This window comes from Trichosurus vulpecula, chromosome 7 (genome assembly GCF_011100635.1).
Source record: "Trichosurus vulpecula isolate mTriVul1 chromosome 7, mTriVul1.pri, whole genome shotgun sequence".
Taxonomy (NCBI): Eukaryota; Metazoa; Chordata; class Mammalia; order Diprotodontia; family Phalangeridae; genus Trichosurus; species Trichosurus vulpecula.
Genome location: NC_050579.1, coordinates 128,157,578 through 128,170,309, shown reverse-complemented (window position 1 = coordinate 128,170,309; position 12,732 = coordinate 128,157,578). Strand labels below are relative to the sequence as shown.

At 38.6% G+C, this 12,732-nt stretch overlaps 1 protein-coding gene and 1 pseudogene across 1 annotated transcript; both read right to left on the bottom strand.

Annotated features, from left to right (window-relative positions):
• Nucleotides 1-3,402: 3,402 nt before the first annotated feature.
• LOC118857633 lies at nucleotides 3,403-4,245 on the bottom strand (annotated as a pseudogene).
• A 6,802-nt stretch (nucleotides 4,246-11,047) lies between these two features.
• LOC118857323 (trace amine-associated receptor 4-like) lies at nucleotides 11,048-12,085 on the bottom strand. The gene has a single exon (XM_036768004.1). The coding sequence runs from the start codon at nucleotides 12,083-12,085 to the stop codon at nucleotides 11,048-11,050; it is 1,038 nt and encodes a 345-aa protein (XP_036623899.1).
• Nucleotides 12,086-12,732: the final 647 nt, after the last annotated feature.

The following is a 12,732-nucleotide window of genomic DNA, read 5'->3' as shown; positions in this document are numbered from 1 at the left end:
TGTGTGTGTGTGTGTGTGTGTGTGTGTGATCTGTTTCTCTTCTAATTTTTTTTTTTAAATAGTCTTATCTTTCATCCCAAAGTCACACATTCACTTAGAATGTATTGCAGAATACGGTATAAGGTGTTAGGCTAAGCCTAATTTCTGCCACATGGTGTTCCAGTTTTCCCAGCAGTTTTAATCAAATAAAAAGTTTTTTCTTGGTAATTTCTGTTTTTTACTTTATTAAACGTGGGGTCATTTAATTCTATTGTTTCCCTTTCTCCTTTGCCTAGTATGTTCCATTGATTTTTTTTGACTAATAGCAAACGCTTTCGATGACTGCTGCTTTATAATATAGTTTGAGGTCTGGAAGTGCTATTCTTCCTTTATCCCTATTTCTCTTGATATTCTAGTGTCGTAGCTTTTGAAAGGTATAGATGGATGGAAGATATTCTAAGAAGAGGGAATAGTACTCACACAATGGAGTCCATAAAGGGAAAAAAAGCATTGTTGCAAAAGGGAAAGTGATTGAACGTGGCTGGGACATAGAAGTGTACGAAGGGGAATAGTGGATCAGAAAACCAGGTTAGTGCCTGACTGGAGGTGACTGAAGGAAGAGATGGGGTATCAAGGGCCAGAAGAATAGGAGGTGGGTAATCGAAACTGGTTAAGCAAGAGATTTACATAAACAACTGGGTGGCACAATGCACAGATATTGGCCTTGAATTCAAGGAGATCTGAGTTCAGAGTCAGCCTTCAGACATTCACTAGCTGTATGACCCTAGGAAAGTCACTTAACTTCCCAGGCTAAGTGTCCTCATCTACCAAATGGTTGTAATAACAGCACCTCCCTTTCAGAGTTGTTGTGAGAACAAAGTGAGGTCATATTTTCAAAGTACTCTGCAAACCATAAACACTCTATAAAACAAGCAATGATGATGATGGTGGAAGTGCTTCACAGGATTACTGCCACAGCAGTGTAGAGTATAGATTAGCGAGAGGGCAGCAACAGGAATCAAGCAGACCCCTTAGAAGACATTATTGCATGCATGCATGTGTGTGTGTGTGTGTGTGTGTGTGTGTCTTTTCAGTTCAACTGAAATAAAGTTTCTTTTGAAGTTAAAAAAAATTAAAAAAAAATTATTCATCCAGGCCCCCAGGCCATGGTTGGTGGGGCCGTAGCAGCCTCTCCTGTTCCAATTGGGCAGTGAGGCATCTTCCTCCTCATCCTCTTCATCCTCCTCCAGATCCAGGTCCAGGTCCCGCTCCCATTCTCCTTCCCGTTCCCGGTCCAGGTCCAGGTCCACCTCCCCAGCACCCAAGGGGTGGCGCAGGTACAGGTCTCATTGTTCCCGTAGTACCCGATCCTCTTCTAGTTCCAGCTGTGATTGCTGGTGACACTCTCGGCAGTGATCTTCCTCCTCATCGTCTTCCACATCTTCTTCTTCATCCTCATCCAGTTCTTGGAGCCGGTCTCATTCTCCGTCCTCTCAAAGGAGGAGCAATAGGAGAAGGAGGAACCACTACTATGTTTCCCAGGACCATTACCAAAGGGAGAAAATTCTTCAGAAAGAAAGTGCAATAGAGGAAAGGAGGGTGATCTTCATAGGGAAGATTCCAGGCTGCATGACTCGGTTAGAGTTGAAACACCGGTTCTCAGTCTTTGGGGAGACTGAAGAATGTATCATCCACTTCGGCTTTGAAGGTGACAGCTATGGCTTTGTCACCTATCAATATGCTGAAGAGCCATTTGCAGCCATCGAGAGTGGTCACAAGCTTCGGAGGGCAAGCGAACAGCATTTTGACCTCTGCTTTGGGGGCCAAAGGCAGTTCTGCAAGAGGAATTATGCAGATTTGGACTCCAACTGGGAGGAGTTTGACCCTGCCCCCACTGAAGAGCATATTTGATTCAGTCGACTTTGACACATTACTAAAATAGGGCCAGAAGAACCTTCTAAGGTAACGCTAGGCCTCCAGCCGCTGTCCTTCCAGAGGTCCCACCCCCTCATCCCCTGGAGCACCCTTTGCTTCTGGATGAGGAGGAAAGAGCTGCTAGTGAGATGGCTGTTTTATAAAGAAAATGTTTAAATGTTCAAAAATGTTTAAAAAGTAAAATTTAACAAAACTTGCATTCCTTGTGAAGTGGGTGATGCCTACTGCATGGGCTCCTCATTTGGGGAAGGTCTAAATCACTATGCAGATCAATAAACAAAAGAAAGGGAAAAAAAAAGAAATACATGTACATATATGAAATCCTTTTCAGACTTCTCTGAAGGGGAAAGACTATAAGGAATTAATTAGACTTCTGAGGAAACAAATCCCTCTCTCTAGAATTCTTTTCTTCCTTTCTCATACTATCAACCCCTTTCTTTTAGAAAAGTATTTATAGGTCAAGAGCAAAAGCCAAGGACCTGAAAATGAAAGAAGGTTAATAGCCAGATTCAGAACCTCTGGTTAAGCTAGGATCACCTATTGCCTTCCCCAGGAGAGATAAGGCTACTGACCAAAGAGAGGGAGTGTCAGGATCATTTCAGTGGCAGGGTGTGAGGAGCCTTGAAGGAAAAGGTCATTAAGGGATTAAATAATTTTAGGAGAATAATTCTCTATAATTGACTATAGTTCTGGATTACAGAAGCAAAATGTTAACTTTTACCTATGGAGAGCTATGTAAACTATGTTTTCATCATATTGTGAAATCGTATTTCTTCGTTCAAGATTTCTATAAATGTGACTTTAAAATGTCCTGTAAGAGAGAGATATCTAGGGTTAGGAGGGCACTATGCCAGTTTGGACATTTTTCGCTCTAAACTAGAAATGATTTAAGATTGTGTTGAATTAATACAAATTATTTTTATTACAGGCTTGTGCCTAGTATGTCTTTAATTTTTTTCTTTGATATTGCAATAGCCCAGGCAAAAATTAACCAAGTACCTAAACAAGGGTAAAGGCAAAGGGAATGAAAAGGAATAATTAGATTAAAAGTACATGGTGAAGGCAGAATCAACAGATTTGGCAACTGGGTGAAGCAAAGATGATTATCAGATTTTAAATCTGGGTTAAGGACTTGAGAAAATGACAGCGTCATTAAAAGAAAAAATGTAAGACAAGAAATGCTTGGCTGTTTTAGCTACATTGAATTTGGTTGGATGTCTTTTTATAGATGGGTGCCTGAATTGAGAAAAGAGGTCAGAACCATTTAATTTGCCTCTCTATCCTCATGAAGGAATGATTTTCATCAGAAAAGAATCATGGGAAAATCTGTGCATCACCTGAGCATGTGCAGGGAACAGACTGAGGGTAAATGAGTCTTGGTGGAAAATCATTCCAGTCACTATCATTTTAAATATCATACTAAACCAAGGATAAAACATCCATAAATGTTTGGATTGAAGGTGGAATTGAAGGGATGGTAAAGTTAATCTAAGGATCTGTGAAGGTGAGGACAAAAAATGGCAGCCAGCACAGTGTAAGCACCCCCATGACCGTACTCAAAGTTTTTGTGGCTTTGCTTTCTTTCTTAGACAAAGCTTTCTCTCTGGCTTTTCCATGGGTCTGCTTCAAATTAGCAAAGGTGTCAATCTGTTTGGCCTGTTGCCTAGCTACAGAAAATGTGTGTATGTAAACTCCCAGCATTACTGTACCAGGGAAGAAAAAAGATATGAATGATGACAATGTCCCCCCAAATTTGTTAAATACTAGCATACATACACCCTCATAGTCAATTTCTGCTGTGAACTCTTAATCACCAAAGATATTTAAGTCCGAGAATACAAGACTAAAAGTAAAGGGATGGATCAGCTGATGAACAAAAAGACCTGGATCACTGGGATGATGATTTGGGTGATGTAATGTAAGGAGTCCATACACTGCATGGCCCACTGTGATGAAACAAAGATGAAAAATGGAAGTGGAGCTAAGCATGATAAGAACACTTCTCTATATTCTACAAAAGAGCCTTCCAAAATACCAGCAAGCCTCAATGGACCTGATCATGCTTAAGGGCATTACTATACAACTTATCAGAAAGTCCGTTATTACCATGGAGAGATCAGTTGGAGAATGGAGCTGCTTGAAGTGGGAGATGGAGAGGATGACCACCAAGTTTCCAAGCATCATCACCACTGTGGCACCTATCATAACCATGTACATTACCCAAATACTAACTGTAGTCCTTACATGCCTAGGGTAGGAATGATTAACAAGGTCAAAGCAATATTGTACTTCTGGTGGGTTCCAGAAGTCAGGAGAATTTATCATTAACATTGCACAGAGGACTTTTCTTTTAGAAACTATGAGAGGTCCATTTCTATTTCTGAGAAGAAAAGGATGGGAAGAGAGAAAATAAGCATCATCACAGAAAGTTATTTTGATCACACAGTGCTATAATATTTCTGGCACTTTCAAACCCATTTTGGACCTTACTACTCAGGAGAGGAAAATAGAATATTCAACTTCTAAATGAATATTTAGTCCAATATAATCCGAGTTACATAATTTACAACTATGACAGTTATTCAGACAGATGGAGGGAGTAGTAGGTAATGTTTGAACCTCACTCTCATTGGAATTGGTTCAAAGAAGGAAGAATACACACACACACACACACACACACACACATACACACACACACACACTCAGTTGAGTATAGAAATCTATTACTCAATAGGGACATCAGAGAAGAGAGATGAGATATGGAGGGAGGGTAACGAAAGTGAGGGAGTATTAAGGGAGGCCATGATCAGAAGCAAGACAGACTTTTGAGGGGGGACAGAATATAAAGAAATAGTGAAGAAGAGAGAAGAAAATAGGATGGAAGAAAATACACAGTTGGTAATCATAACTATGAATGGGAGGAGCTCAGCCATAAAATGGAAGCAGATAGCAGAATGGATCAGAAATGAGAATCCAACAATAAGTTGTTTATAAAAGACACACTGGAAACAGAAACACACACATATACACACAAAGTTAAAATAAAGAGCTGGAGCAGAATTTAATGTCTTAGCTGAAGTTAAAAAAAGGCAGGGGTAGCAATCATGATTTCAGACAAAGCAAAAACAAAAACAGACCTAATTAAAGGAGATAATCAAGGAAACTATATTTGCTAAACGTACCATAGACAATGTTGTAAGATCAAAAATTTTGCAACAAGGTCCTCTGATAAAGACCTCATTTCCTAATATATAGGGAATAGTGAGTCAAATTTATAAAAATAAAAACCATTCCCCAATTGACATGTGGTTAAAAGAAATGAACAAGCAACTTTTAAAAGAAGAAATCAAAGCTATCCATAGTCATATGGAAAAATGCTCTAAATCACTATTGATCATAGAAATACAAATTAAAACCACCTGAGGTGCCACTTCACAACTATCAGAAATTACAAATGCTGGAGGTAATGAGAGAAAATAGTTACACTAATAAACTACGGTCCAACCATTCTGGAGAACTGTGCCTGAAGGACTATAAAACTGTGCAGGCCCTTTGGCTTGGCAATACCACTACACTAATTGTACCCCAAAGAGATCAAAGAAAACGGAAAAGGACCTATATGTACAAAAATATTTATGTCAATTCTTTTTGTGGTGGCAAAGAATTGGAAAGTAAGGGGATGTTTATAAATTTGGGAATGGCTGTCCATGTTGTGGCATATGATTGTGATGGAATACTACTGTTCTATAGGAAATGATGAGAGGGTTGGTTTCAGAAGAATATGGCAAGAGCAACAGCAACGGATGCAAAGTGAAGCAGAAAGAACCAGCAGAGCATTGTGCACAATAACAGTAACATTGTAATGATGAATGACTGTCACACACTTGGCTACTTTGTTCAATACAATGATCCAAGACAATTCCAAAAAACTTAATGAAAAAAAGCATTTCACCTCCAGAGAGAGAATTGATGAACTCTGAGTGCAAATTGGAGTGTAATTTTATTATTAATTTTAACTTTTATGCTTAATTTCACAATAAGGAAATATATTTTGCATGATTGCACATGTTGATTAATATAATTTTACTTGCTTCTCTGTGGGTGGTGAGGTGTGGGAGGGAAGGAGTGAGAAAATTTGGAATTCAAATGAAAAAGAAAATAATGTTCAAAATAAATAGCAATTTTAAATACCAGACTGAGGATTTTGAATTATTGCCAAGAGGTAGTCAAGAGATGTTGAAGACTTGTTAGAAAAAGAATGATGTGGTGAGATACCCGTTTTAAGAATATCAGTTTGGCAGCCGAGAGGAGCATAGACTGAAGAAGGGGAGAAGCCTGGAGCAGGGAATGACTGTTGTTCAGTCATGTTCAAATCTTCCTGATCCCATTTGGCCTTTTTTTGGCAAAGATACTGGAATGGTTTGCCATTTCCTTCTCCAGCTCATTTTACAGATGAGGAAACTGAGGTAAGCAGGATTAGTGACTTGCCCAGGGTCACACAGCTACTAAGTGTCTGAGGCCAGATTTGAACTCAGAAGATGAGTCTTCCTGACATCAAGACCCAGCACTCTATCCACAGTGCCAACTTGCTGTCACTGAAGCAGGAAGACTGGAGACAGTTAGGAAACTACTGCAATAGTCTAGCAGAGACTTTATGAACTAAGGTGAAGGCTGATTAGAGAGAGCTAGCACATGGAAGAGATGTTATGAAGGTAGAATCAGTAACACTTGGCAGTTGATTAGATATGAAAGAGGAGGGAATGAGGGAGAGAGGAAAGAGTCAAGAGTTGAGGATTGCTCTAAGTTTTTAAACCTTGTTCTGTCTCTCCAACTTGGGACTATATTATATAATGTCTTTTAAACTTTCATTAATCATCCATTTTCATATTTTAAAGTGATCAACTTTACTAATATGAATGTTAAAAACATCAACAAACATGCATAAGGAATGAAAAAGAGAATTGGACGTATAACTGTGAATCTCCGTTATGTATAGCTTTTTAAATAATATACTTAAATTTCACATTGGTTCCATCACTGCATGTCTACGTCTCCTCCTAAACTTCCATCTGCTCTTTTCTGAGTATTTTTAATGGTTCACACATGCTCTTTTCTCTGTTTTTCCTTCTTTTGGTATCACTATCACTATCTTCCCCTACTTCCCTGATAGCTCTGCTACCCACCTCCCAAAATGAAAGGTCTCCACTGAAACAAATAAGCAGAGCTAAGCTAAACAAATCTATACACTGACTTTCTGAAAATGTATGCCTCTTTTTACACCTCTATTCAATTCTATCTCTGCCAAGGGGTAAGAAGTGTGACCGGGCTTCTAGTGCTATGACTATTATTTTGTCAGTCATGGCTTTTTATGTCTTTCACAGTTGTTTTACTTTGAAATGTTGTAGTTGTTGTAAGAATTGTTCTCCTAGTTCTGCAGGCTTCACCGTTGTAATGGCAAGCAGGGTGGGACTTTTTGCTGTTTTTTTTTCTTCTGGGGTGCTTCTCAGCACTAAAGTAATCAAGTGCCTTTGATTGAAACTTGCCTTTGTTTCAACAATAATCTTTGATTGAATCAAGAGTGTTTGATGACCTCCTTGAGTCACAAGAAAGCCTAAGTCACATGAGTTTGAGTCTCACGATTGTGATACCCTCTGACCCTGAAGAAGCATATATATACTCTGAGGTTAGCATTTTGCTTTGGGCGCTCACTCATTGGAAGACTGTTCCTATGATTTGGCCAGATGAGACTCTGGGTAGCTATTAAGGAGCCCTCCCCCAGCTCTGAAAACCCAGATATGAGTGCTTCTGTCTCTGGTAACCATGTATGTATTGCTATGGACAGACAGGTAGAAGCCTGTCTGTTGATTTGTGTTATTTTCTCTCTTTGTAGTTTCTGTTTGCATTTGCTCTGAAGTTCAGGGTGCTGACTTTTCCCCCTGAACTAAGTAAATGACACATGTACATTTAATTAAAGTAAGATTGTAAACCCCTTAAAATTGCTTTCCTTAGAAAAGCAGATCAAAGAATTTGTGCTAGCAGCCCTCCTGTGTGCTAGTGTTGTTGGTCTTACACTTCCACAGCAGCTGCTAGCAGCATTGTTGTTACAACCATTCATCAGTTAATACAAGACTTCTCAAATTTCTTTGAATCTAGTCCTTTCATCTTTTATTTTATGGCACGATAACATTCCATTACATACATACACCATAAGCTCTTCTCTCATTCCCCAATTAATGGCACTCACTTTATTTCTAGTTCCTTTGTACTACAAAAAGAGTTACTACAAATCAAATATTTTTATACATATAGGCCCTTTCTCTGAATCTTTGACCTACCTAGTGTATATTCCAGATCAAAGGGTGTATGTCTGGTGACATTGGAGGTATAATTTCACATTGTTGTATTCTCTTTTCTAATCTACTCTGCTATCTCCATTTTATGGATAAATTTGTCTCATTTGTTTTTCATTTAATATTTCCTTCCCCCATTACCCCTTTATATTTTATTTTCTTTTTGCCCCTTGTAATCCTTTTTATAAAGAAAAAGAAAAAAATAAGGAATCAGATCAAATTGAATAATCTATAATTGAAGGGGCACATTCCTATATAAGTGTATGTGTGTGTGTTCCTATATGATCCCATCCAAGCACAGAACCTGATCCTCTGATTTTAGTACTTTCTCTCTTTTGTCCTCTTACCACCTTTAGGATTCATTCTTCTGAAGTTGAAATTTGTTTTGCTTTTGTCTATTCCATCCCTGACTCGATCATCTCTCTCTCTTATATTACTATCTCCCTATGCCTTCCTGTTACCCTGTTCAGTATAACATGTTTCTACATCAAATCTTTGTGTGTGTATGTGTGTGTGTGTGTGTGTGTCTTCAATAATCCTTTGTCTTGTACTGAAGTAGGGAATTTTATGAGCTGTCTATGCCCCTCTAATCTTCATGTTTGTATACCCTTTTCCTAAAGCATTTATGCAAAATAGTAAGCTCCTCCCCCTTCTTCATTTCTCTTAGTGTATTCCTTTTCCCCTACCTTTTATTTTTTCTCTTAAAACAAACAAACAAATAAGACCAAGTGCCCTGTGTTTTAATCCTCTTTTTGTATTTTTTTGGGGCAGGGCAATTTGGGTTAAGTGAGTTGCCCAAGGCCACACAGCTTCTAAGTGTGTCAAGTGTCTGAGGCTGGATTTGAACTCAGGTCCTCCTGACTCCAGGGCCAGTGCTCTACTCACTGCACCACCTAGCTGCCCTAGTGCCCTAGTGTGTTTTTCTTGGGTAACTATATGACCCTTGAAGGCAGCAGTATTCTGAAAGGACATTTCTCTCTTTGATCTATTTTTGGAGCCATTTTTTTTAAACAGTAAATACCTGACACTTTCTTTTCTTCAATGCTTACACTTTGATCTCATAATTTTTACTCTCTCAGGGTCATTGAGATCTGTTTACCCTGTTTGTTATTTTTTTCAGGAAGACCAATTCTTGGTTAAGGATTTTTACATTCTACTCTAAGTTCTTTTTTCTAGTTTTTTTTTTCATCCAGGAATATTTTATTTGTTTTATATTATTTATTTTTATTTGTAATTCTACTTTTTATCTCTTGCTTTATTTCTTCCAACCCCTCTTATAATTCTTGTAGCCAAACCAGTTTTTTTTGTCAGAGGTTCTCTTGTAGTTTTTGTGGATTTTCTCTCTTCTTCTGTTTTCTTCTTGGACTTTTCTTAATCTGTATAGTTTCTCCATTTTGTTGGTGTCTTCTTACATTTATGTATATATCCAGGCTCAGTTATTTGATGGGAGTTTGTGCTCTAGCTACTCCCTTTGGACACTTGTGGATCAGTTGGTTATTCACTCTTCCGCTTCTTCAGATATTGCGGATGGGGTGACTTGGGCCTTACCCTCTGTCCAATCCTGGCTTCTAACTCAGATTCCTGGTAGAACACTATGAATTCTTACATCAGCTGGTCTTTGTTTCTGATCTCCTTTCACAGTTATCAGTTGGAAGTTGTCTCTTTCTCCTATAATGTCCACAACTAACCCCAGATGGGTGTTAGAGATTATGCTGCCCTCAAGTCTCCTGTAAGATTCTCAGCAAGAACAGTTGCAAATAAACTACAAATACAAACCATTCTTTTGTATGCAATAAAGTAGGTGTATCTGAATATTCGGAATCTCAAGAAAGTTCTTGAGAAGACTGCTAAATGACCATTATTTGTCCTACAACAAATTTGAAATAAGGGCTTCCTATATCCAATCTCTCCTTGCTATCTCTTCTCAAAGTTGTCTTCTTTTATGCAAAAATAGATTCCTGTGTTCTTAACTTTTCAGGTCAGCTTTTTCAGGACAAATTCTCTTCTAAGGAAGGATTCTGAGAAATTCACATGAAGATATAAGTTTGGTTTAGTCGGGGGGAAACCCTTTAGTTTTTGTGTTGGTCTTACCATTTATAGCTAGGTAATTTAGACTCTGAGCCCTTTTTTGTTTACCTATAAAATAAAGGACTAAAGCTATGTCACATCTAAGGTCTTTTACATTTGTAAAATTCTCCCAAGTATAAATATACAAGCTGCCTCTTGCATTTTAACAGAGAATAAAATCCCGGTTTCATTTAAGGCAGACAGATGATGTATTTTGGCAGTGTTTGGCAAAGTTCATAGAACAGTAGAGAGAAGCCTTTCTAGAACTTAGAAATCACATCATATTACTAGACGTTGGACTTAGACACTTAGCCTACTCAAGATAACAGCCTGTTTGAAGACAGGTGATATAGTTGGTATAGTAGAAAGAACACTGGGTCAGGACTCAGGAGAAGTAGCAGATCCTAGATCTGACTCTGCCATTTGCCAGAACGTCAGCCCTAGGCTCATGATTTCTCTTCTCTGGGTCTCACCTTCAAACTGAGGGAATAAGGAAGGGATGGGAAGTTGGATTAGAGGATTTGAAGTCCCTTTCAGTTCTAATATTCTTTGGTAACTCTGGTATTTCTGAGCCATTGCATAGTATTTTCTAAAGGCACATGATAGACAATTATTGACCCCTAGATTGAGACAGAGTAGGGACATTTGTCCTTCCATATTTATCAATGATCTTCTTCAGAGTAGAATCATGGGAAAATCATGGGGAAATGTTTCACTTAAGAATGAGCAGGGAACAAACTGAGAGTAGATGAGTCTGAGCGGAAGATCATTCCAGTCACAATCATTCTAAATGCCTTACGAAACCAAGGATAAAACATCCCATAGATGATTGGATTGAAGGTGGAATTGAAATAGCCCAACCAGAGGAAGGCATTGTATAGATCCTCGGGAGTGGTGAAGTTAATGAAAGGGTCTATAATGGTAAGGACAAAAAATGGCAGCCAACACAAGACAAAAACCCCCATGACTATGCTCAGGGTTTTGGTGGCCTTGCTTTCTTTCTTAGATGAGGATTTTGTTTTGACTTCTCTACCTTTCAAGTTTGGAAGGGTATCAATCTGCTTGGCATGTTTCCTAGCTACAGAAAATATGTGTATGTAAATACCAACCATTACTGTACCAGGGAGAAAGAAAGCAATGAAGGATGCCAAGACCCCCCAAAGTTTGTTAAATATTAGCACACATAGACCCTCACAGTCAATTGCTGACACAAACTCTTCAGCACCAATGATGTTTAACTCTGAAAATACAAGGCCAAAGGCAAAGAAGATTGGGGTGGACCAACTGATGAACAAAAAGACCTGGATCACTGGGATGGTGATTTTGGTGACGTAATGTAAAGGGTCACACACTGCATAGTAGCGGTCAACTGAGACAAAACACAGATGGAAAATAGAAGTGGTGCAAAGCATGATGTCACAACAACTGTGTACTCTACAAAAGAGCCTTCCAAAATACCAGCAGGCCTCAATGGATCTGATCATGCTGAAGGGCATCACCACACAACTGAGCAAAAAGTCTGTTGTTACCATGGAGAGGATCAGGAAGTTGGTTGGAGAGTGGAGCTGCTTGAAGTGCGAGATGGAGATGATGACCACCAAGTTTCCAAGCATTGTCATCACTATGGCACCTATCATGACCACATACATGATCCAAACACTGATTGCAGGTCTTACATGTCTAGGACAAGAATTGTTAACAAAGTCAAAGCAATATTGCACTTCTGGTTGGTTCCAAAGTTCAGAAGAATTCATTTTTCAAGTTGTAAGGAATAGTCTCCTTTTCAAAATTGCAGCAGATCTTCTATTTCTGAGGAAAAAGGGTCAAGGTAGAAGTGGGGTGAAGACAGCAAACATCACAGAAACATAATTTGATTATAGAGGGTGAGAATATTACTGGCAGTTCCAAACCCATTTGACCCTTACTATCTATCAGAATAGTCAACTCTCAAATGACAGCCAAAAAACCATTAGTTACACAGTTTACAACTACCTGAGTAATTCTGGGAGGTGAATAAGTGTATTTACACTGGTCATATTTAAGAATATTCATTCAGAGTTCTTCAGAAAGGTAAAGCTCCTTTAATGGCATTCCAGCTCCCATCTCCATGACTTTGCATAGACTGTCTCCTCTGCCTGGAATGAACTCCTTCCTTACTTCCACCTTTTACAATTCTTAGTTTCTCTTAAAGCTCATCTCAATCACTACTTCTTACAGGAGGCCTTTCCCAATTCCCCTAGTTTGTAAAATCTTTCTCCTCCAAATTACCTTATATTTTTATTGTATATATATTTTATATAAACTTATAAGTGTACATATTATTCCCCCAATAGAATTTGAGCTCTTTGCATTCAGGATATCATTTATTTATGCCTTTATTCTTTGAATTTAGTAGTAGAAT

Bases quoted from the DNA above. Each gene is read 5' to 3' on its own strand.
- LOC118857323 (XM_036768004.1), bottom strand. From the start codon at position 12,085: ATGAATTCTTCTGAACTTTGGAACCAACCAGAAGTGCAATATTGCTTT.